This window comes from Convolutriloba macropyga, chromosome 5 (genome assembly GCF_964194025.1).
Source record: "Convolutriloba macropyga chromosome 5, txConMacr16.3, whole genome shotgun sequence".
Lineage (NCBI taxonomy): Eukaryota > Metazoa > Xenacoelomorpha > Acoela > Convolutidae > Convolutriloba > Convolutriloba macropyga.
In genome coordinates this window covers 4,253,638-4,278,573 of record NC_134472.1, presented here as the reverse complement: position 1 = coordinate 4,278,573, position 24,936 = coordinate 4,253,638, and the positions used below count along the sequence as shown (strand labels likewise).

The 24,936-nt window shown below is 39.8% G+C and overlaps 1 protein-coding gene across 1 annotated transcript in view; it reads right to left on the bottom strand.

The window, feature by feature from the left end:
- The window catches only part of LOC142339728 (mitochondrial enolase superfamily member 1-like), a 57,963-nt gene extending 35,117 nt beyond the window's left edge, over nt 1–22,846 (bottom strand). The window contains exon 1 of the mRNA XM_075389959.1: nt 22,634–22,846. Coding sequence (XP_075246074.1) covers nt 22,634–22,703 — 70 coding nt within the window. The 5' untranslated portion in view covers nt 22,704–22,846. The remainder of the gene's footprint in view (nt 1–22,633) is intronic.
- Nucleotides 22,847–24,936: the final 2,090 nt, after the last annotated feature.

The following is a 24,936-nucleotide window of genomic DNA, read 5'->3' as shown; positions in this document are numbered from 1 at the left end:
TGTATGTGTATCTGTTTTGATGTTTGAGAGCGTTTGTGAGTGTGCAGGTGTGTGTGTGTGTTTGTGTGTGATTGCGTAGGTGTTCGCATATTTATATATATATATATATATATATATATATTTGTGTATATATATATATATATATATATATATATATATATATATATATAGGTGTTTGTGTGTGTGTGTTTGTGAGTCTATGTGTTCTTGCGCACGCGTGTGTGGTTTCGTGTGTGAGTGTGTTTGCGTGCGTGATAGAGTGTAAATACGTGTGTGTGTGTGTTTCTGTGTGTGTGTTCGTTTTTGTTTGTATGAAAGTGCGCTCGCGTAAATGTGTGTGTGTGTGTGTTCTTGTGTGTTTTTGTTTTGTTGTGTGAGAGTGTAAGTGAAAGTGCTTGTGTTTGTCTGTTTGTGTATGTGTGTGTGTTTGTACGTGTGTGTGCTTGATTGTTTGTGTGAGTGTTCGTGCTTTTTTGTGTATGTGTGTGTGTGCGTTTTTTCATGTGTGTGTTTGTTTGTAGGCGTGTGAGAGTCTTTGGGAGCGTTGGTGTATTTGTGTGCGTGTGTGTGTGTGTTTTTTGGATGTATGCATGTCCGTGTGTTCCTTGTATGTGTGTGTGTGTTTGTGCGTGTGTGTTTGTGTTTATATATGCGCGTGTGTGTTTGTGCGTGTGTGTATTTGCTAGCGTTTGTGTGTGCGTGTGTGTATGTGGGTACGTGAGGGTTGGTGCGTGCGTTTGTGTGTGTGTGTGTGTGTGTTTTAGGGTGACTCCTCATATCGCTGAAAACGAAAAAACTGGGTGCGAACTTCTGGCCTTGTTATACGATTACATTCAGTGTACATCACCTCTACTTTTTTTACCAGCTCTTCCAATTGGTTACACAATAACTGTTTTTAGGAATCGCTAAGTTTTCTGCCTTCAATTGTTTTAAAATTGGTTTAGCAGCTTCCACTATTTTATATGCTCGTTGTACTGTATTTTTCCGTCAGTTGACATTTATTGTGCGGCAACATTCAATGACTAGGAGAAAAGGCACTTTTTCAACTACTCGTCGCAAAATTTTACTCTTTTCTTCTCAGATACGCTCGGTGTCACTGTTGAAACTTTCAGAATAATCTGGTTTTAATGATAACTTCTACTGTTGTCTGTTTTCCTCGAGTTCATCGTAAGTTTAGAAGAAACATTGATATGCTCTGTCCGCTTATACAGGTATTTCTGAGCCAAGTGACCGTTCACATCATTGAGTTGGCAAACAATCGTTTTGAGCAAATCAGCTTGCACGCTTTCAAGTTCTTGAGTTGTCCTGACATCCTGTAGTCAGTCAATTTCCAATGTTTATCGGAGTTTTTTCCACTCATTGTAAAAACTCCCTTTTTGTCCACCAAACTGAAATGAAAATTTGTTGATGGTGGTATTGTTGTCCTGTTCGGTGGACGAAGTGTTGCGGCTGCTCAAGAACCTCAACGGAACCGATAGATCACAGCCAAGTGCTCCTGTTTTACGCCGGCGTCGTTCGTCACTGAATTCAATTGTCTAATGATCTCGCAGAAATAATTAGTCGCTCAGACGTGATGAAAGACTGTAACTTTATTTTTGTTGATTGAAGTTAAGAAAATCTTTAGTGATAATATATGTTCAATCTGGCGCTAAAGTTTGTAAGGCTTCAGCCAGTAGCTACTATTGTTGCTAATTTCTTAAAAGAAAGCTGAACTAACTTTGAACTCGCAACATCTAGCAAAAAGACTAAAGTCGTTACAAATTCAAATTTTAGTCTAATCTGAGAGCTAATTGTTCTTGGTTACAGTTTCTAATGGTTCTAAATACGATATAGTTTCAATATTCAAATCAATGGGGGTTAAAGTAAATAATCAAATTTTTAGCATTTATAACATCATTATTACTTGTCTCTGATTGGTTAATAAAGAAAGTGTTTTAGGTCACGGTTTACATAGTAAATGTCAAAATAATGCAATCTTTGCTTTAATTGACATAAGCACTGATGGCCATTACGTAGCTTTATAAACCTCGAATGAGTGGTGTTTTAACTTTAAAGATCACCTAAAATATCATAAAATAAACAAGTTATGAAAATCTATAATATGACAAAATATCGAGAAATGCCAATTTTGCACCATATAAGTGCTAATAACCACACTTATGGGTTTTATGCAATAACGTTTGTTTAGTCCATGCGTTTTTTATAGAAAACCCTAACCTTGTATCATAACCTTGGATTGCTCAAATTTTCCCTTCCAAAAATCTGTGGGGTGGTGTAAAAAATATCGGTCCCAACTTGTAAAAAGCTTCAGTTTTAATCAATTTTGAATTTTGACAAATTCGATGTTTTTTAGTTTCAAAAATTAATTCTTGCTTTCTGCTGGTTTTTGTTGCTGATTTGAAGAGGCGCCAACAGTGTGTTTGTGTATGTGTATTTTTGTGCGTGTGTGTGTGAGTTTGTGTATTTTTGAATGTGTGAGTGTTTACGAGTGCCTTTGCGTGTTTGTTTGTTTATGCGTTTGTGCGTGTGTGTGTGAGTGTCGTGTGTGTATGTGTGTGAGAGTTCTTGTGTGTGTGTGTTCGTGTGTCCCTGTGTTTTTGTGTGTGCTTTTGTTTGTTTGTGTTTGTGTATGTGTGTGTGTGTGTTTGTGTGTATGTGTGTTTGTGCGTGTGTGTATGTGTGAAAGACTGTTTGTTTGTGTGTGTGTTTGTGTGTGTTTGTATGCGCGTGTGTGTGTGTATTTGTGCGTGCCTCTGTGTATGTGTTTGCTTGTGTGTGTTTGTGCGCGTGTGTTTGCGGGTGTTTGCTTGGGTGTTTGCATGTGTATATATGAGTGTGTGTTTGTTTGTGTATGTGTCTGTTTGTGTACGTGTGTGTGTGTGTTTTTTTACGTGTGTGTGTTGGTGTGTATTTGTGCGCGCGTTTGTGCATGTGTGTTTTTGTTTATGTTTGTGAGAGTGTGTTTGTGAGCAAGCGTGTATTTGTGTGTGCGTGTCTGTTTGTGTGTGTGTTTGTGCGTGTATGCGCGCTTTTGTGTGCGATTATGTGTGTGTTTGTGTGTGTGTGTGTGTTTGTTGTTTTGCTGATTGCATCTGTGTGTGTTTTCTTGCGTGTATGCGCGTTTGTGTGTGTGCTTGTGTGTGATTGTTTGTGTGTATGAGAATGTTTGTGGGCGTGCTTGTGTTTGTGTGTGTGTGTGTTTGTGCGTGTGTGTACCTGTGTGTATATGTGTTTGTGCGTTTGTGCGAGCGTGTGTGTGTGTGTGTTTGTTTGGTTGTATGCGTGTGTGTGTGTTTTCCTGTGGATGTGCGTTTGTGTGTGTTTGTGCATGCGCTTGCGAAAGTGTGAGTGTGCATGTGTGTGTTTGTTTGTGTGTGTGTGTGAGAGAGAGAGAGTGTTTGGGAGCGTGTGTGTGTTTGTTTTTGTGTTTGTTTATGTGTGTGTGTTTTTGCGTGTGTGTTTGTGTGCGATTGGGTAGGTGTTCGCATATATATATATATATATATATATATATATATATATATATATATATATATATATATATATATATAGAAATATATATGTATGTGTGTGCGTGTGCGCGTGTGTGTGTGTTTGTGTGTGTGTGTGTGTGTGTGTGTGTGTTTGTGAGTCATTTTGTTCCAGCGCACGCGCGTGTGTGTGTTTGTGTGTGTGTTTGTGTGTGTGAGTGTGTGTTTGTGTGCGTGAGAGAGTGTGTATGCGTGTGTGTGTGTGTCTGTTCCCTTGTGTGTTTTTGTTTTTGTGTGTAAGTTTTTGTGTGTGTTTTTGCGCGGGTAAATTTGTTTGTGTGCTTGTGTGTGTTTGTTTGGTTGTGTGAGAGTGTCTGTGAATGTGCGTGTGTTTGTGCTTTTGTGTGTTGGTGTGTTCGTTTTGGCATGTGTGTGGTTATTTGTATGTGTGTGAGTCTTTGTGAGCGTGCCTGTGCTTGTGTGTGTGTGTGTGTCTGTTTGTGTGTGTTTGTGCGTGTATGCACGCGTGTGTTGGAGTGTGTTTATTTGTGCGTGCGTGTGTGTTGTTTTGTTGTTTGCATGTGCGTGTGTTCCTTGTATGTGTGTTTGTGTTTGTGAGTGTGTGTGCGTGCGTGTATGTGAGTATGTGAATGTTGTTGCGTTCGTGTGTGTGGGTTTGTGTTTTAGGGTGTATGCGTGTGTGTTTGTTTTCGTGAGTGTGAGAGACTGTTTATGAGCGTGCGTGTGTTTGTGTGTGTGTCTGTTTGTAAGTGTGTGTTTGTGCGTGTGTTTGTTCGTGTGTGCATGTAAGTGTTTGTTTAAAAATGTGAGAGAGTGTTTGTAGGCTTGCGTGTGCTTGTCTGTGTGTCTGTGTGTGTGTGACTGTGTGATTGTGTGTTTGTGCTTGTATGCGCGCGCGTGTGTGTGAGTGTCTGTCTTAGTGCCTGTGGGTGCGTTTTTTTGGTGTATGCATGTTTGTGTGTTGTTCCTTGTGTGTGTATGCAATTGTTTGTGCATGTCTGTGCGAGGGCGTAAGTGTGTGTGCGCTTGTTTGTGTGCGTGAGTGTTTGTGAGCGTGTGTGTGTTTGTGTGTGTGTGTATCCGTTTGTGCCTGTGTGTTTTTATGTGTGTTTGTTAGTGTATGCATGTGTGTGTTTGTTTGTGTGTAAGAGAGAGTGCTTTTGAGCGTGCTTCTGTTTTTGTGTGCCTGTTTGTGTGTGTGTGCGTATGTAATTGTTTGCGTGTGTGCATATGTGTGTTAGTGCTTGTGAGCGTGCATTTGTTTGTGTGTTGTCTGTTGGCGTGTGTTCTTGTGTGTGCGCGGGCGTGTGTGTGCGTGTGTGTGTGTTTGTGCGTGTGTGAATGTGTTTGCGTGTGTGAGTGTGCTTGTGTTTGTTTGTGCCTGTTTGTGTGTGTGTGCGTTTGTGTTTTTTTTGCGTTTTTACATGTGTGTGTGTGTGTGTTTAAGAGTGTGTGTATGTTTGTTTGCGTGTCTGTTGGTGTGTGTGCTTGTTATGTGTGTGTCTGTGTACGGGTGTGTGTGTGCGTGTGCGTGTTTGTTTTTGCGTTTGTTTTTGTGTTTGTGTTTGTGTGTTTGTGTGTGTCTCTGTGGGTGTGCGAAGGTGTTTGTACGTATGCATGTGCGAGTGTGTTTGTGTATGTTTGCGTAAGTGTGTGTTTGTGTGTGTTTGTGGGTGATTGTTTGTGTGTGTGACAGAGCGTGAATGCGTGTGTGTGTTTCCTTGTGTGTGTTTATGTGTGTGTATGCGTGCGCGTGTGTGTGTTTATAAGTTCCTCTGAGTATGTGTATGCTCGTGTGTGTGTGTTTGTTTGTATGTGTTTGTGTGTAGTTCTGTTTGTGTGTTTGCGTTTTTGCGTGTGTGGGTGAGTGCGCTTGTGTGCATGTATATGTGCTTGTGGGTGTATTGGTGCGCTTGCGTAGGTGTGAGTGTGCAGGTGTGTGTTTGTTCGTGTGTTTGTGAGAGTTTTTGGGAGCCTGTGTGTGTTTGTGTGTGTATTTGCTTGTGTGTGTGTGAGTTTTTGGGAGCCTGTGTGTGTTTGTGTGTGTATTTGCTTGTGTGTGTGTGCGTAGGTGTTCCCATGTGTATATGTGTGTGTTTGTGCATGTGAGTGTATGTGTTCATTTGCACGCATGTGTGTGTGTTTGTATGTGTGTTTGAGTGCGTGTTTGTGTTCGTGAGAGAGTGTATATGCCTGTGTGTGTGTGTGTGTGTGTGTGTGTGTGTGTGTGTGTGGGTGTGTGTTTCCTTGTGTGTGTTCCTTTTTGTGTGTATGTGTGTGTGCGCGCGTAAATGTTTATGTGTGTGCATGTGTGTGTTTGTTTGGTTGTGAGAGTTTTTGTGGGAGTGCGTGTGTTTGTGTTTGTGTGTGTGTTTTTGTTTGTACGTGTGTGTGTGTGCTTGTTTGTATGTGTGTGTGTGTTTGTGTTTGTGTGTGTATGTGTGTGTGCGTCTGTGCATGTGTGTGTTTGTTTATGTGTGAGAGAGAGAGAGTTTTTGTGAGCGTGCATGTGCTTCTGTGTGTGTCTGTTTTTGTGTGTGTGTTTGTGTGTGTATGCACGTGTGTGTGTGTGTGTGTGAGTGTGTTTGTTTGTGCGTGTCTGTGCGTGTGCGTGTGCGTATTCGAGTATGTGAGTGTTGGTGCGTGTGTGTGTATGTGTGTGTGTATGTGTGTGTGTGTGTTTCCTTGTGTGTGCATTTGTGTGTGTGCTTGTGTGATTTTGCGTAGGTGTTCGCATGTGTATGTGTGTGTTTGTTTGTGCGTGTATGTGTTCTTGCGCACGCGTATGTGTGTGTGTGTGTTTGTGTGTGTGTGTGTTAGTGCGTGTGAGTGTGTGTTTGTGTGCGTGAGAGAGTGTGTATGCGTGTGTGTGTGTGTGTGTGTGTGTGTGTGTTTCCTTGTGTGTGTTCGTTTTTGTGTGTATGTATGTGTGCGCGCGTATGTGTATGTGTTTATGTGTGTGTTTGTTTTGTTGTGTGAGAGTGTTCATGAAAATGCTGGTGTTTGTGTGTGTGTGTGTGTGTGTTTGTACGTGTGTGTGCTTGTTTGCATTTGTATGTGTTTGTGCTTGTGTGTGTATGTGTGGGTGCGTTTGTGCATGTATGTGTGTTTGTTTGTAAGTGTGAGAAATTTTGTGAGCGTGCGTGTCCTTGTGTGTTTCTGTTTGTGTGTGTGTGTGTTTGTGCATATATGCTCGTGTGTGTGTGAGTGTGTTTATTTGTGCGTGAGTGCGTGTTGTGTTTGTGTATGCATGTGTGTTTGTTTCCTTGTATGTTTGTGTTCGTGCGTGTGTGTGTATGTGAGTATGTGAGTGTTGGTGCGTGCGTGTATGTGTGTGTTTTTTGGGTGTATGCGTGTGTGCGTTGTGTGTTTCCTTGCGAGTGCGTTTGTGTGTGTATTTGTGTGTGAGTGTGCATGTGTGTGTTTGTTTAAGTGTGTGAGAGAGTGTTTGTAGGCGTGCGTGTGCTTGTGTGTGGGTCTGTTTGTGTGTGTGCGTGTGTATGTTCATTTGTGCTTGTATGCGCGCGTGTGTGAGTAAATGTTGGTATTAATGCGTGCGTAAGGGTTTTTTTTCGGTGTATGCAGTTGTGTCTTTTTCCTTGTGTGTGAATGCATTTGTGTGTCCATGTGTCTGCACGCGTGTAAGCGTGTGTGCGCTTGTGTGTGTGTCTATTTGTGCGTGTGTGTTTGTATATGTTTGTGTTTGTTTGTGTGTCATGGAGAGTGTTTAGGAGTGTGCTTGTTTAGGTGTGCGCTTGTTTGTGTGTGCGTTTGTAATTGTTTGCGTGTGTGCATGTGTCTGTGTGTGTTTGTGAGTGTGCATGTATTTGTGTGTTGTCTGTTGGTGTGTGTGCTTGTGTGTGTAGGTGCGGGCGTGTGAGTGTGTGTTTGTGTGCGTGAGAGAGTGTGTATGTGTGTGTGTGTGAGCGTGTGTGTGTGTGTTTGTGTTTTCTTTTGTGTGTTTGTTTTTGTGTGTATGTATGTGTATGTGTTTATGTGTTTGTTTGTTTTGTTGTGTGAGAGTGTTCGTGAAAATGCTGGTGTTTGTGTGTGTGTGTGTTTGTACGTGTGTGTGCTTGTTTGCATTTGTATGTGTTTGTGCTTGTGTGTGTATGTGTGGGTGCGTTTGTGCATGTCTGTGTGATTGTTTGTAAGTGTGAGAAATTTTGTGAGCGTGCGTGTCCTTGTGTGTTTCTGTTTGTGTGTGTGTGTGTTTGTGCATATACGCTCGTGTGTGTGTGTGAGTGTGTTTATTTGTGCGTGAGAGCGTGTTGTGTTTGTGTATGCATGTGTGTTTGTTTCCTTGTATGTTTGTTTTAGTGCGTGTGTGTGTATGTGAGTATGTGAGTGTTGGTGCGTGCGTGTATGTGTGTGTTTTTTGGGTGTATGCGTGTGTGCGTTGTGTGTTTCCTTGCGGGTGCGTTTGTGTGTATGTGTGTGTGAGTGTGCATGTGTGTGTTTGTTTAAGTATGTGAGAGAGTGTTTGTAGGCGTGCGTGTGCTTGTGTGTGGGTCTGTTTGTGTGTGTGCGTGTGTGTGTTTATTTGTGCTTGTATGCGCGCCCGTTTGTGAGTGAATGTTGGTATTAATGCGTGCGTAAGGGTTTTTTTTCGGTGTATGCAGTTGTGTCTTTTTCCTTGTAAGTGAATGCATTTGTGTGTGCATGTGTCTGCACGCGTGTAAGCGTGTGTGCGCTTGTGTGTGTCTATTTGTGCGTGTGTGTTTGTATATGTTTGTGCTTGTTTGTGTGTCATGGAGAGTGTTTAGGAGTGTGCTTGTTTAGGTGTGCGCTTGTTTGTGTGTGCGTTTGTAATTGTTTGCGTGTGTGCATGTGTCTGTGTGTGTTTGTGAGTGTGCATGTGTTTGTGTGTTGTCTGTTGGTGTGTGTGCTTGTGTGTGTGTGTGTGCGTGTGTGTGTTTTTCTGTGTTTATGTTTGTGTGTATGCGAGTGTGCTTGTGTTTGTGTGTGCCTGTTTGTATTTCTAAGTTTGTGTCTGTTTGCGTTTGTGTTGGTGTGTGCGATTGTGAGTGTGCGTGTGTTTATGTGTGTGTCTGTTGGTGTGTGTTTTTGTTGTGTGTGTGCGTTTGTTGGTGTGTGCGTTTGTGTTTGTTTGCGCTTGTGCATATGTGTGTAATTGTGAGTGTGCATATTTTATGTGTGTGTGTCTTTTGGTGTGTATGCTTGTTGTGCGTGTGTGTGTGTCTGTGTGCGGGTGTGTGTGCGTGTGCGTGTGTGGTTATCCGTGTTTGTATGTGTGCGTGGGTGTGTGTGTGTGTGTGTGTTTGTGTGTGTGTGTTTGTGTGTGTCTGGAAGTGTTTGTGGTTGCGCCTGTGTTTTTGTGTGTGTGTGCGTAGGTGTTTGTACCTGTACCTGTGCGTGTGTGTTTGTGAGTGTATGTGTTTTTGCGCGCGCTTGTTTGTTTACGTTTGCGTAATTGTGTGTTTGTGTGTGTTTGTGGATGTGTGTTTGTGTGTGTGAGAGAGTGTGTATGCGAGTGTGTGTGTTTCATTGTGTGTGTTTATGTGTGTGTATTTGTGCGCGTGTGTGTGTTTTTGCATGCGTTTGTGTGTGTTTTTTGCGTTTGTTTGTGTGTAGTTGCGTGTGTGTGTGTGTGTTTGCTTGTGTGTGCATTTGTGTGTGTGCTTGTGTGATTTTACGTAGGTGTTCGCATGTGTATGTGTGTGTTTGTTTGTGCGTGTATGTGTTCTTGCGCACGCGTATGTGTGTGTGTGTTTGTGTGTGTGCGTGTTTGTGTGTGTGTGTGTGTGTTAGTTTGTGTAAGTGTGTGTTTGTGTGCGTGAGAGAGTGTGTATGCGTGTGTGTGTGTGTGTGTGTGTGTGTTTCCTTGTGTGTGTTCGTTTTTGTGTGTATGTATGTGTGCGCGCGTATGTGTATGTGTTTATGTGTGTGTTTGTTTTGTTGTGTGAGAGTGTTCGTGAAAATGCTGGTGTTTGTGTGTGTGTGTGTGTTTGTATGTGTTTGTGCTTGTGTGTGTATGTGTGGGTGCGTTTGTGCATGTATGTGTGTTTGTTTGTAAGTGTGAGAAATTTTGTGAGCGTGCGTGTCCTTGTGTGTTTCTGTTTGTGTGTGTGTGTGTTTGTGCATATATGCTCGTGTGTGTGTGAGTGTGATTATTTGTGCGTGAGTGCGTGTTGTGTTTGTGTATGCATGTGTGTTTGTTTCCCTGTATGTTTGTGTTCGTGCGTGTGTGTATGTGAGTATGTGAGTGTTGGTGCGTGCGTGTATGTGTGTGGTTTTTGGGTGTATGCGTGTGTGCGTTGTGTGTTTCCTCGCGAGTGCGTTTGTGTGTGTATGTGTGTGTGAGTGTGCATGTGTGTGTTTGTTTAAGTGTGTGAGAGAGTGTTTGTATGCGTGCGTGTGCTTGTGTGTGGGTCTGTTTGTGTGTGTGCGTGTGTGTGTTTATTTGTGCTTTTATGCGCGCGTGTGTGAGTAAATGTTGGTATTAATGCGTGCGTAAGGGTTTTTTTCGGTGTATGCAGTTGTGTCTTTTTCCTTGTGTGTGAATGCATTTGTGTGTGCATGTGTCTGCACGCGTGTAAGCGTGTGTGCGCTTGTGTGTGTGTGTCTATTTGTGCGTGTGTGTTTGTATATGTTTGTGTTTGTTTGTGTGTCATGGAGAGTGTTTAGGAGTGTGCTTGTTTAGGTGTGCGCTTGTTTGTGTGTGCGTTTGTAATTGTTTGCGTGTGTGCATGTGTCTGTGTGTGTTTGTGAGTGTGCGTGTTTGTGTGTGTGTGTGTGTGTGTGTGTGTGTGTGTGTTAGTGCGTGTGAGTGCGTGTTTGTGTGCGTGAGAGAGTGTGTATGCGTGTGTGTGTGTGCGTTTCCTTGTGTGTGTTCGTTTTTGTGTGTATGTATGTGTGCGCGCGTATGTGTATGTGTTTATGTGTGTGTTTGTTTTGTTGTGTGAGAGTGTTCGTGAAAATGCTGGTGTTTGTGTGTGTGTGTTTGTACGTGTGTGTGCTTGTTTGCATTTGTATGTGTTTGTGCGTGTGTGTGTATGTGTGGGTGCGTTTGTGCATGTATGTGTGTTTGTTTGTAAGTGTGAGAAATTTTGTGAGCGTGCGTGTCCTTGTGTGTTTCTGTTTGTGTGTGTGTGTGTTTGTGCATATATGCTCGTGTGTGTGAGTGTGTTTATTTGTGCGTGAGTGCGTGTTGTGTTTGTGTATGCATGTGTGTTTGTTTCCCTGTATGTTTGTGTTCGTGCGTGTGTGTGTATGTGAGTATGTGAGTGTTGGTGCGTGCGTGTATGTGTGTGTTTTTTGGGTGTATGCGTGTGTGCGTTGTGTGTTTCCTTGCGAGTGCGTTTGTGTGTGTGTGTGTATGTGTGTGTGAGTGTGCATGTGTGTGTTTGTTTAAGTGTGTGAGAGAGTGTTTGTAGGCGTGCGTGTGCTTGTGTATGGGTCTGTTTGTGTGTGTGCGTGTGTGTGTTTATTTGTGCTTGTATGCGCGCGTGTGTGAGTAAATGTTGGTATTAATGCGTGCGTAAGGGTTTTTTTCGGTGTATGCAGTTGTGTCTTTTTCCTTGTGAGTGAATGCATTTGTGTGTGCATGTGTCTGCACGCGTGTAAGCGTGTGTGCGCTTGTGTGTGTGTGTGTCTATTTTTGCGTGTGTGTTTGTATATGTTTGTGCTTGTTTGTGTGTCACGGTGAGTGTTTAGGAGTGTGCTTGTTTAGGTGTGCGCTTGTTTGTGTGTGCGTTTGTAATTGTTTGCGTTTGTGCATGTGTCTGTGTGTGTTTGTGAGTGTGCATGTGTTTGTGTGTGCCTGTTTGTATTTCTAAGTTTGTGTCTGTTTGCGTTTGTGCAGGTGTGTGCGATTGTGAGTGTGCGTGTGTTTATGTGTGTGTCTGTTGGTGTGTGTTTTTGTTGTGTGTGTGCGTTTGTTGGTGTGTGCGTTTGTGTTTGTTTGCGTTTGTGCATATGTGTGTAATTGTGAGTGTGCATATTTTTATGTGTGTGTCTTTTGGTGTGTATGCTTGTTGTGCGTGTGTGTGTGTCTGTGTGCGGTCGTGTGTGCGTGTGTGGTTATCCGTGTGTGTATGTGTGCGTGTGTGTGTGTGTGTGTGTGTGTTTGTGTGTGTGTGTTTGTGTGTGTCTGGATGTGTTTGTGGTTGCGCCTGTGTTTTTGTGTGTGTCTGCGTAGGTGTTTGTACCTGTACATGTGCGTGTGTGTTTGTGAGTGTATGTGTTTTTGCGCGCGCGTGTTTGTTTACGTTTGTGTAATTGTGTGTTTGTGTGTGTTTGTGGATGTGTGTTTGTGTTTGTGAGAGAGTGTGTATGCGAGTGTGTGTGTTTCCTTGTGTGTGTTTATGTTTGTGTATTTGTGCGCGTGTGTGTGTTTTTGCATGCGTTTGTGTGTGTTTTTTTGTGTTTGTTTGTGTGTAGTTGCGTGTGTATGTGTGGATGAGTGTGTTTGTGTGTTTTCGAGTTTAGGTGTGTAAGAATGTGTGTGTGTGTCTGTATTGGTGTGTGTGAGAGAGTGTTTTTATTATTGTGCGTGTGTTTGTGTATATGGGCTTGCGTGTGTGTGTGTGTGTGTGTTTGTTTGTTTGTTTGTTTGTTTGTTTGTTTGTGTTTGCGTATGCTTGTTTTTGTATGTGTTTGTGTGCGTGTGTTTGTGTGTGTTTGTGAATGTGTGTGAGTTTTTATGCGTGTCTGTGTATAAGTGTGTGTGTGTTTGTGTGTTTGTGTATGTGTGCACGAGTGTGTGTGTGTGTGTTTGTGTGTGTGTTTGTGCGTGTGTGTGTTTGCGTGTGTGTGAGGGAGAGTGTGTGTACTTGTTCGGGTGTGTGTATGTGTGAGTCCGTGTGTATATTTGTGTATGTGTGAGAGTGTGGGAGTGTGTGTGTGTGTTTGTGCGTGTGTTTATGTGTGCTTGTGTGTGAATATGTGTGCAAATGTGTGTGCGTGTGTGTTTGTTTGTATTTTTTGTGTGTGAGAGAGTGTATGTACGTGTTTGTGTGTTTGTGTGTATGTTCGTGTGTTTGTGTTTGTTGGAGTGTGTGCGTGTGTGTGTGCCTGTATGTTTGTGTGCACTTGTGTGTGTGTTTGTGTTTCTGTGTATCTCTGTGAGTGTTTGTGTGCGTGCATTTGTTTGTTTGTGTATGTGTGTGTCTGTTTGTGTGCGTTTGTTTGCATGTGTTTGTGTATGTGTTTATGTGTGAGTGATGGTGCGTGCTTTTGCGTATGTGTGTGTTTTTGGCTGTATGCGTGTGTGTGTGTGTTTCCTTGTGTGTGCGTTTGTGTGTGTATGTGTTTGAGTGTGCATGTGTGTGTTTAATTAAGTGTGTGAGAGAGTGATTGTAGGCGTGCGTGTGCTTATGTGTATGTCTGTTTGTGTGTGTGTGTGTGTTTGTTTGTGATTGTATGCGCGCGCGTGTGTGAGTGTTGGTATTAGTGCGTGCGTGTGTGTGTTTTTTGGTGTATGCATGTGTGTGTTTTTCCTTGTTTGTGTATGCGTTTGTGTGTGCATGTGTGTGCACGCGTGTAAGTGTGTGTGCGCTTGTGTGTGTTGGTTTGTGTGTGTGTGGGTGTATGTGATTGTGCCTGTGTTTGTTTATGTGTGTGTCTGTTTGTGCGCGTGTGTTTGTATATGTTCGTGTTCGTGTGTACATGTGTGTGTTTGTTTGTGTGTAAAAGAGAGTGTTTGTGAGTGTGCTTGTGTTTGTGTGTGCCTGTTTGTGTTGTAACTGTTTGCATGTGTGCATGTTTTTGTGTGAGTTTGTGAGTGTTCATGTGTTTGTGTGTTGTCTGTTAGTGTGTGTGTGCTTGTGTGTGTGTGCGGGCGTGTGTGCGCGTTTGTGTTTGTGCGTGTGTTTATGTGTGTGTGCGTGTGTTTGTCTGTGTTTCTGTTTGTGTATGTGTGCGTGTATGCGAGTGTGCTTGTGTTTGTGTGTGCCTGTTTGTATGTGTGCGTTTGTGTTTGTTTGCGTTTGTGCATATGTGTGTGTGTGTTTTTGAGTGCGCGTGTGTTTGTGTGTGCGTCTGTTGGTGTGTGTGTTTGTTGTGTGTGTGCGTTTGTTGTTGTGTGCGTTTGTAATTGTTTGCGTGTGTGCATGTGTGTGTGTGTGTGTGTTTGTGTGTGTGTGCGTTTGTGAGTGTGCATGTGTTTGTGTGTTGTCTGTTAGTGTGTGTGTGCTTGAGTTTGTGTGTGCGGGCGTGTGTTTGCGTTTGTGTTTGTGCGTGTGTTTATGTGTGTGTGCGTGTGTGTGTGTTTGTCTGTGTTTCTGTTTGTGTATTTGTGCGTGTATGCGAGTGTGCTTGTGTTTGTGTGTGCCTGTTTGTATGTGTGCGTTTGTGTTTGTTTGCGTTTGTGCATGTGTGTGTGTTTTTGAGTGCGCTTGTGTTTGTGTGTGCCTGTTTGTGTTGTAACTGTTTGCATGTGTGCATGTGTGTGTGTGAGTTTGTGAGTGTTCATGTGTTTGTGTGTTGTCTGTTAGTGTGTGTGTGCTTGTGTGTGTGTGTGGGCGTGTGTGCGCGTTTGTGTTTGTGCGTGTGTTTATGTGTCTGTGTGCATGTATGCGAGTGTGCTTGTGTTTGTGTGTGCCTGTTTGTATGTGTGCGTTTGTATTTGTTTGCGTTTGTGCATGTGTGTGTGTGTTTTTGTGTGCGCGTGTGTTTGTGTGCGCGTCTGTTGGTGTGTGTTTGTTTGTTGTGTGTGTGCGCGTTTGTTGTTGTGTGCATTTGTAATTGTTTGCGTGTGTGCATGTGTGTGTGTGTGTTTGTGTGTGTTTGTGTTTGTGAGTGTGCATGTGTTTGTGTGTTGTCTGTTAGTGTGTGTGTGTGTGCTTGTGTATGTGTTTGTATGCACGGGCATGTGTGTGCGTGTGTGTTTATGCGTGTGTGTATGTGTGCTTTTGTGTGTGTGTGTGTGTTTGTTTGTTTGCTTGTTTCTGTATGTTTGTGTGTGTGTGTGTGTGCGTAGGTGTTTGTACGTGTACATGTGCGTGTGTGTTTGTGAGTGTAAGTAATTTTGCGCGCGTGTGTTTGTGCATGTTTGTGCGCGTGTGTATGTGTGCGTTTGTGTGAATATGTGTGCAATTGTGTGTGCGTGTGTGTTTGTGTATATATTTTTTTGCGTTAGAGAGATTGTGTGTGCGTGTTTGTGTGTTTGTGTACGTGTGTGTGTGTGTGTTTTTTTACGTGTGTGTGTTGGTGTGTATGTGTGTGCGCGTTTGTGCATGTGTGTTTTTGTTTGTGTTTGTGAGAGTGTGTTTGTGAGCAAGCATGTACTTGTATGTGCGTGTCTGTTTGTGTGTGTGTTTGTGCGTGTATGCGCGCGTGTGTGTGCGTGTGTATGTGCGTGTTGTGTATGTGTGTGTGTGTGTGTTTGTCTGTATTTTCTTGTGTTTGTGTTTGTTGTAACTGTGCGTGCGTGTTTGTGTGTTTGTGTGTGTTCGTGTTTGTGTTTGTTTTTTTGTGCAAGTAAGTGTGTGTTTGCGTGTGTGTATGTTTGTGCGCTTGTGTGTATTTTTGTGTGTGCGTGTGTGGTTTTGTGTATGTATGTGTGCGTGCGTGTGTGTTTTTGTATATGTATGAGTGTGTGCGTGTGTATATATGTGTGTCTTTTTTGTGTGCGTGTGTATGTAATCATGTGTGTTTGTGTGCGTGCGTGTAAGTGTGTTTTTTGTGTGTTCGTGTGTGTGTGTGAGAGAGAGTGTGTTGTTGACATTTGTCTTGACTCATTAAAAAAATTCTGGCAGTTAACAGTTTATTGAAAGAGATAAACAGTCTGTTTCGAGAATTAGATCACAACGAACAATAACAACAAAACTACGGAGTTAAAGCAGCCGCATTAGATTTGTAAACAGTCATGAAACAGTTATAAAGTTACACGTTTTAATCAACCTAGTCACTTATTTTCCAGTTGATATCTCGTTTTAGATCACTCTGTGATGCCGCAGTGAATCGATGTTGTTTTTCCACAGTCCTTTTGGGTTAATTCACTTTTTTTTTCCAAAAATATTTGCAAAAAATTACTTTTCATGTTTTTAAAGTTTGCAGGTAAGGTTCTTTAAATCAAGCAAAAAACAAAATTGGATAAGAATTGAACTTGTTAAACAACTTTCTAAGCAACTCTTAAGGCCACTCTTAATATAAAAAACAATATATCTTAGTGTATGAAAAAAGACAAAACCTAGTATAAAGGACAGGTCGCTTGTAGTCACCTGTAGCTGAAAATAATTGGCGATTGTTAAGTTTGTAAAAACAGTTGAACTTAAAGATAATAAATCATCTTGCTTTTGCAAGTCAATCCTTAAACCCTTTCTTTAAACACTCAACACCATATTTTTTTGCCTTGACAGCCAACCAAGATTAAAATAATATGGTTTCTTATGCGCTTTTAATTTTTTGAGAACTCCTGATTTACTTAAAAATAAAGAAGTAAGAATTGTGTGACCATCAGTTTCAGATGTTGATAAGACATTTTATATGCTTGGTCTTATCAATAAGCATGACAAATTACCAGGAAAAAATATAACAAATGACCAAGAAAAAAGTTGCTAGGGTTATACTTTAAAATGCTTTAAATTATAGATTGGCAAACTTTAAACTCTTTGGAAAAATCAAATTGAATGTAGATAAATTTTGATATGGCCTTGTTCTGTGGCTCTCGTAACTCACAACTAAATTTTGAGTCTAACTATCATTTTAGCTAAAAAATTGGCCCACAAAAAATCAACACATGTTGGGGTAGACCCACAGCCCTGGCATACCAAATGTTTCTGAGACCAAAAAAAACCAAAGTTACCAGAGTCGCAGAATTTTGTAAATCCTGTGATTAATTTTCTCAATTAGCTTAATCAAATTTCGTAATGCGGGTATGGTCCGGTCACAGAAGCAAGAATGTTTTATCCGAAGATTGTAACTGCCTTGTTTTAAAGTCAAGGTTTGTGTGTTTCCAATAGAATTATGTACCGGCAAAATAGCGGACAAATGACTGCTAGTAAAGTGGCACCATAAAAAAACCTTGAAGAGTGTTAGGAAACAAAGTTTTTTTCAGTTTAACCATCGTAATAACAGAATGTCAAATAATAAAATAGCCACTGCTAGTAGTCTATTCTTTTTGGGTTTTTTTGGCAAGCATAATGGTTTTATGGCTGGGTTTATCAAAGTCTTAATGTAAAGATTTGGTAAAAAAAGAGAAGGCTGGAAGAAAAAATTTGATTAATATGGCATTGAAAAGTGATGCTATGTTTCCAACCTTCCTGCGACGTTGGAAAATGATCATCATATGAATTCACCTGGACAATATGACCTTATACACCAGCCATGAATTAAAATCTCTCCAGAAAAAAAATTCAACCAGTTACTCCATCAAAGGAAACTATGAGTTTACTTTACTAGTTTGATCACCAAATATACAAGAACTTGTTTTATCTTTTGATAAATATGTTGCTTATTGTATATTTGTCCGTAGCAGCTATGATCAGTTTTATCAAGCAACAGTCGTATTTGATTTTTCAAACAAAGGTTTTAGATACTGAAGAAACTTGTGATTTTTTGACTGATGCAGTTAGACCAAATGAAGCAAAGCCGAATGTTTCAATTTGACAATGTTTTAAATAATATATACGGTACAATGGTCGCCTTATAAGGCAAAACCTTTAATAGCAAATCATAGGCGATTGAAATACATACTGCACTTATTGGTTTTAAAAATTAGCTCACAAAAAATCAACACAGGGTGGGGTGGACCCACAGCCCGGGCATACCCAATTTTTTGAGGCCACAACAAAACAAGGTTAGAAGAGTCGCAAAATTTTGTAATTGTTCTGATCAAAATTCTAAATTAGCTTAATCAAACTTTGTAATCCGGGTATGGTCCGGTTACAAAAGCAGGAATGTTTTCTCCGAAGAATGTGATTTGCCATGTTTCAAAGTCAAGGTTTGTATGCTTCTAATGGAATTTTATTCCGGCAAAATAGTGGACAAATGACTGCTAGTAGCATGGCACTTAATAAAACCTTGAAAAGTGCTAAGAAACATAATTTTTTCAGTTAACAGTTAAAACATAGTATCAACAGAATGCCACAACATGAAATAGCCACTAATAGTAGTCTATTCTTTTTAATTTTACTTTTTTCAAGCAAACTAGTTTTGGGGTTGTAACTATCAAAGTCTTAAGGTAATGAATTGGAAAAAAAGGAGAAGGCTTGAAAAAAAAAATTGATTAGTATGGCATTGAAAAGTGATGCTTGGTTTGTAACCTTCCTGCGATGTTGAAAATTGAACATCACATGAATTCAGCTAGACAATATGACCTCCTAGACCAGCCGTGAATTACCATTTTCTCCAGAAAAAAATTCAGCCAGTTTAACTAAACCCACTAAAGGAAATCGGAGTTAGTTCAGTAGTTTGATAACCAAATATGTAAGAACTTGTTTTATCTTTTGATAAAAACGTTGCTTATTGTCAACTTTTCCGTAGCAGGTATGACCAGTTTTATCAATCAACAGTCGTATTCGATTTTTTTTAAAAAAAAGTGTTAGATACTCAAGAAACTTTTGATTTTTTTCCTGTTGCAGTTGGACCAAATGAAGCAAAGCCGATTGTTTCGCTTTGACAATGTTTAATATAATATATACGATTCAATGGTCACCGTTTAATGCAAAACCTTTAATAGCAAGTTATCGGCTAGTGAAATACAAGTTCTAAACACTTATAGGTTTTAAAAATCACATCACATAAAATCAACACAAAGTGCGGTAGACCCACAGCCCGGGCATACCAAATGTTTTTGAGAGCAAAAAAAACAAGTTTAGAAGAGACGCAAAATTTTGTAAAACCTCTGATCAATATTCTCAATTAGCTTAATCAAACTTCGTAATCCGGGTACAGTCTTCTAAGCAGGATTGTCTTCTCCAAGAAATTTGGTTTGCTTGGTTTCAAAGTCAAGGTTTGTGCGTTTCTAATGGAATTATATTCGGGCAAAATAGCGGACAAATGACTGCTAGTAAAGTGGCACCATAAAAAAACCTTGAAGAGTGTTAGGAAACAAAGTTTTTTTCAGTTTAACCATCGTATTAACAGAATGTCAAATAAAAAAATAGCCACTGCTAGTAGTCTACTCTTTTTGGTTTTTTTTTGGCAAGCATAATAGTTTTATGGCTGGGTTTATCAAAGTCTTAAGTTAATGAATTGGAAAAAAAGGAGAAGGCTTGAAAAAAAATTTGATTAATATGGCATTGAAAAGTGATGCTTGGTTTCTAACCTTCCTGCGATGTTAAAAATTGAACATCACATGAATTCAGCTAGACAATATGACCTCCTAGACCAGCCGTGAATTACAACTTTCTCCAGAAAAAAGTTCAGCCAGTTTAACTATACCCACTAAAGGAAATCGGAGTTAGTTCAGTAGTTTGGTAACTAAATATGTAAGAACTTGTTTTATCTTTTGATAAAAACGTTGCTTATTGTCAACTTTTCCGTAGCAGGTATGACCAGTTTTATCAATCAACAGTCGTATTCGATTTTTTTAAAAAAAGGTGTTAGATACTCAAGAAACTTTTTGATTTTTTTCCTGTTGCAGTTGGACCAAATGAAGCAAAGCCGATTGTTTCGCTTTGACAATGTTTAATATAATATATACGATTCAATGGTCATTGTTTAATGCAAAACCTTTAATAGCAAGTTATCGGCTAGTGAAATACAAGTTCTAAACACTTATAGGTTTTAAAAGTCACATCACATAAATTCAACACAAGGTGGCGTAGACCCACAGCCCGGGCATACCAAATGTTTTTGAGAGCAAAAAAAAACAAGTTTAGAAGAGACGCAAAATTTTGTAAAAACTCTGATCAATATTCTCAATTAGCTTAATCAAACTTCGTAATCCGGGTACAGTCTTCTAAGCAAGATTGTCTTCTCCAAGAAATTTGGTTTGCCTGGTTTCAAAGTCAAGGTTTGTGCGTTTCTAGTGGAATTATATTCGGGCAAAATAGCGGACAAATGACTGCTAGTAACATGGCACAAAGCCTTGAAAAGTGTTAAGAAACAGAGTATTTTCAGTTTAACCATCGTATCAACAGAATGTCACATCATAAAATAGCCACTGCTAATCGCCTATTATGTTGGTTTTTACTATTTTTGAGCACAATAGTTTTGTGGTTGAGTTTATCAAAGCCCTAAGGTAATGTGTTCTGTGCGCGGCACTGACTTCGGATTTAAGGTGACTTCGGATTTAAGATCCACTGTTTTTTGCACCCTCTATATTTCACTGAAAAAATGTGTCAGCTCAAAAAAAAACAAGTTTTCACATTTTCAAAGTTTAAAAGTAAGGTTCATTTAATCCTGCAAAAAACAAGGCTGGTTAAGAGTTGAACTTAGTGAACAATTTTTTAAAAAACTTGATGAAAAACAATGTTAATGTAGGCAAAAGACAAAACATAGTGTAAAAAAGGTGAGCTCGAGTTAAACCAGTGACCTGGAGCCAAAATTTTTTGATGATGGTTAAACTTAAAAACAAATAAATTTGAAGTTGGTAAACTCTCTTGTTTTTGCAGGTCACTCCTAGAAACTTTTTCAGCTTTGAATACTTCTGTTTTACTTAAAAAAAGCAAGTAAGAATTTTGTGACCACCATTCATAGATTTTGATCAGGGACATTCGAAGCTTCGTCTAGCCAAAAAGCAAAACAAAATAGCAGGAAAAAATTCGTGATTTGCTAATTTTTTTTAAAAAATGCTGTATAGTATAGATCGCCAAATTTTAATTTTAAGCTTTTCGTTAAAAAACAAATTGAATGGACATAGTTTTATATGGGACACTGTTCGGTGGTTCTCGTTATTCACTACCAGATGATGCATTTAGCAAAATTAGAGGTTCAATAATGATGTTTGATTAGAAAGTTAGCTAAAACTGTTTTTATTTTATTATTAACTCTATATGAGTTCGAACTCTCAATTACGTGTACTGGTTTAAAATCAAATTTTGTCTGCTCCTTTTAAAAATTTGTTCCGGTAAAAAACCGGAGAAGTGACTGCTAGTAATATCGCATTATAATACCGCCTCCAAATTGATTGAGAAGCAAAAATTTTTAAGTTTAACTATTATAATAGCAAAATGTCACATAATAAAGTAGCCACATTAAAACAAATAGACTCGCTTTAAGACATCAGGAGCTTTTAATTGAAGGGATTTTTAAATGCTTTTGACACGCTCACTCAGTCACTCTTAGTATTTTTATTTCGTGGATCTGCAGTAATGTTGGCCTCGCATCATGAGGATCTCGGATATCTATAGAGAACTTTAAAATCACCAGAGTTAAATTGAAATGTTCAAACGCTTCTAATTAGGTGATATAGTTATGATCTTCAGTCACGAATCATTATTCTTACCCGACCAGAGGGCGGAACAATTGAAACATACTATTCAAATGTGAAAGAATAAGATGAGCTGAAATATGTGTTTCATTGAGCTGTTGATCTGTTGTTTTAACAAACTTAGTCTTGGTAACCAAGTTAACTATTAAATCAATACTCGTTTTACCTAAAAAAATGAGAAAAAAATAATATTCCAATGTTATAATTAATCTTAATGAGTGATGAGTGCTATGAATACGCAAACATTGATTACTCGTCGTATAGAATGTTGTCTGGCGGTGTCAAAATTTGAATGGACTATTAATCAGAAGAAAAATCAAGTAAAAATTAAGGAAAAGTGGATCCAAAACAGATGACAGAAAGAACGAGCTGATCTTGTCCGATCATGCTGGGCTGTTGTATTATCCTGTCTAACGATGGCAATCGTTGAAAGAGGTAAGAAAATCAGGTATGAACAGTGATCTCAGAACATAAAAGAATGAAGAAAGGGCAAACTTTTTATCCTGGCAAATTGTACGTTTTTTTAAAACAAAGATAGTTATCTTTTTTCTAAGATTCTATCTCTGTTGGACATCAATTTTGACAGTAAGTATAAGGACGACAACAAAAGAGGGTTTAGAGAAACTATCAACATCTAAACAAATATTCATGATTATGACCAAGATAGGGTTCATATTGTTAAATTTACTAGAAAAGAAATGCAGTAATAAACAGTTCAATCGTGCGTTTTGAAGAGCCAATATAGTCTATCTTTAATGAGACTAAGTATTACAACAAAATTATTGAAACTGCCACAAATTGAAACAGTTGTTATAACCTAATGGAAAAAAAGTGTCTGAAATGTTAAAAATCAACTCGTGCAGTGTATGTGACTGCTACCTACGATGAAGTCGAACAAGTTTTATATTTGAAATTGTTAATGGTACTTTAAAAACTTTTAAATACCAACCGGCATGAGTTTAAACATGTATGCTATTTTTAATGTCATCGAGCTGATTTAAGATCAGCTACCTAAAGGAGCTTTAAAATCAGCATGATATTAACTAACATAAAAGTCATGTACATAGGTGAATTAAGTTTTTTCTACTGAAATTTTTTGACGTATCGAGTTAAAAATGTATGGAAACGAGACAGAAAGCCGATTGGAGCGATGATTAACGAGTGTCGAAACGAGTTGACTGATGGGCTTCAAAGTCTTTTTATTCTCCATGCAAAAATATAGATGTCCGGCGAACAAAATTGGTCAGTGATGCTGAAAATGACGTCGAATGTCCTATAATACTATCCATTGGATAATTTACTCAATAATCAGTTTCATTGCGCAGTTCATGCAAAATGCAGCGCTACTATTCGATTTGTGACGTATTTTTCAGTATAAATGAACAGTTTTACGTAGTACTGCTGTATTAACTGATGCGAAAATTCTCATATTTGTAAATAACCAATTTTAAGAATAATACTTCCAAAATATTGTCTCTGGAATTCAGAAGAGAGCCTTTTTAGATAAATAGAACTGGGAGAGCAAATTCGTACCTACTGAGATATACGTTGGTAATTGAGTAATTGGTTGCAAACTTGAGATCTTTTCTGGTTGTGCTCCTCTCCCCCCCCCCCCCCCCCCACCTTAGTGGGTACATATTATTTGCACCCAAGCGCACGAGGGGAGCGAACGGAAAAGATCCTAAACTTGTTGAGAGATGCGTTCAAATATTTAATTACTGAATATATGTTTTCTTTTATTTAAAAATAATTTCAAATTTTTAATTAATATGGCATTGAAAAGTGATGCTTTACTTCTAACCTTCCTGCGACGTTGGAAATCTGACGTCCCATGACTTCACTTTGACAATATGACCTTCTAGACCAGCCATAACTAACAACTCTAGCCAGAACGAACTTCAGCCAGTTCAACCAACTCCAAAGGAAATTATGAGTTTAGTTTATTAGTTTGATAACCAAATTTGTTATAACCTGCATTATCTTTTGATAAATACATTGATTATTGTCAGTTTGTCCACAGGAGGTGTTCACCGCTTTTATCAATCACATGAACTTTGAAAGAAAGGTGTTACTGTATGAGTTTTTGAATTATTGAGAGTGCAGTTTGACCAAATGAATCAACGACGAATGATTCAATTTAATATTGTTTTATATATTATATACAGCATAATAGTCACTATAAAATGAGTGTAAAACCATCAATAGCAAACTATAGGCGAGTGAATGACTTATTCTAAACAGTTATTGGTTTTAAAAATTGGCTCACAAAATTTCAACCTAGGGTGGGGTACCAGACTCACAACCAGGGCATACCAAAAATTTCTCGGACCAAAAAACAAGGTTAGAAGGATAGCAAAAATTTGTAAAAGCTCAGATCAACATCCTCAAATAGTCTAATCAAACTTACTTTTGGTCCCGGTATGGTCCGGTCAAAAAGCAAGAATGTTTTGTTTGTTCTGGGTCGCTCTGATCAAAAGTCTGAGACAAGAGCTTGGACTGATTTGATCCAGTCTCAGTGTGTGTGCGTGTGTGTGTGTGTGTGTGTGTGTGTGTGTGTGTGTTTCTGTGTGTGTGTGTGTGTGTGTTTTTGTGTGCGTGTGCGTGTGTACGTGTGTGTATTTGTGTGTGTAAGCGTGCCTGCTTGTGTTTACATTTGTGTGTAAGCGTGTGGGTATGATATATATATATATATATATATATATATATATATATATATATATATATATATTTGTGTGCGTGTGTGCGCGTTTGCTTATGTGTGTGCTCGGGTGTGTGTGTGTGTGTGTGTGTGCATGTGTGCGTGAGTGTGCATGAGTGTGTTCATGTTTGTTTGAGTGTGTGTGTTTGTGTGTGTGCGTGTTGTGTGAGTTTAAGTTTGTGTGTGTAAGTGACTGTATGTGTTTGTGTAATTATACGTGTGTTTGTGTGTGTTTGTGTGTGTGTTTGTGCGTGTGTGTGTGTGTGCTTGTTTGTGTGTGTGAGTGTGTTTGTGTGCGTGTGCGTGTTTTTTTGCTTGGGTGTTTGTGCGATTATGTGTGTGTGTTCGTGTGTGTTTAGGAGATTTTGTACATGTGTGTGCGCGCTTGTTTGTGTGTATGTTTTTTTGTGCAAGTTTGCGAGCTTGTGTTTCTGTTTGTGTTTCTGTGTGTGCGTGCGTGTGTCTATGTGTGTCTATGTGCGTGTGTGTGTGTATGTGCGTGTGTGTGATGGCTTTCTGTATGTGTGCGAGCGTGTGGGTCTGTATGTGTTTCGGTGCGTTTGTGTGTGTGTGAGAGAGTGTGTATGCGTGTGTGAGCGTGTGTTTCCTTGTGTGTGTGCGTTTGTGTGTGTATATGTGTGCGCGCTCATAAGTGTGTGTGAGTGTAATGTTTGCGTGTGTGTGTTTTAGTGGGTGTGTGTCCTTGTGTGTGTGTGCGTTTTGTTTGTTTGTTTGTGCGTGTGTGTATGTGTGTTTGTTTATGTGTGTATATATGTGCGCTTATGTGTATGAGCGAGTGTGTGTCTGTGTTTGTGTGAGTGTCTATGCGTGTTTTTGTGATTCTGTTTGTTCGAGTTTGTGCGTGAGTGCGTGTGTGTTTGTGTGTTTATATATGCGCGTGTGTGTTTGTGTGTTTGTGTTTGTGCGCGTATGTGTGTTTGAGCGTGTGAATGTGTCTGTGTTTGTGTGTGTGTGTGAGTGTGTATGCGTGGGAGTGCGTGTGTGTTCGTTTGTGTGTTGGTGTGCGTGCGTGTGTGATTATGTGTTTGCGTGCGTGTGTATGCGTGCATGTGTGTGTTCTTTGTTTGAAAAATAGTGCGTTTATGTGTGAGTGTGCTGGTGTGTGTTTGAGAGAGTTTGTACGTATGTTTGTGTGTATGTTTGTGTGTATGAGTTTGCGGGCTTGTGTTTCTGTGTGTGTACCTGTTATTGTGTGCGTGCGTTTGTCTGTGTTTGTGAGTGTGTGAGAGAGTGTGCATGCCTGTGTATGTGTGTTTCCTTGGGTTTGTGCGCTTGTGTTTGTGTGCGTATATGCGCGTGTGTGTTTGTGCGTGTTTGTAAGTGTGTGTGTGCGTATGTGCGAGCGTATGTGTGTGCGAGTTTGTGTGTATGTATGTGTGTTTGTG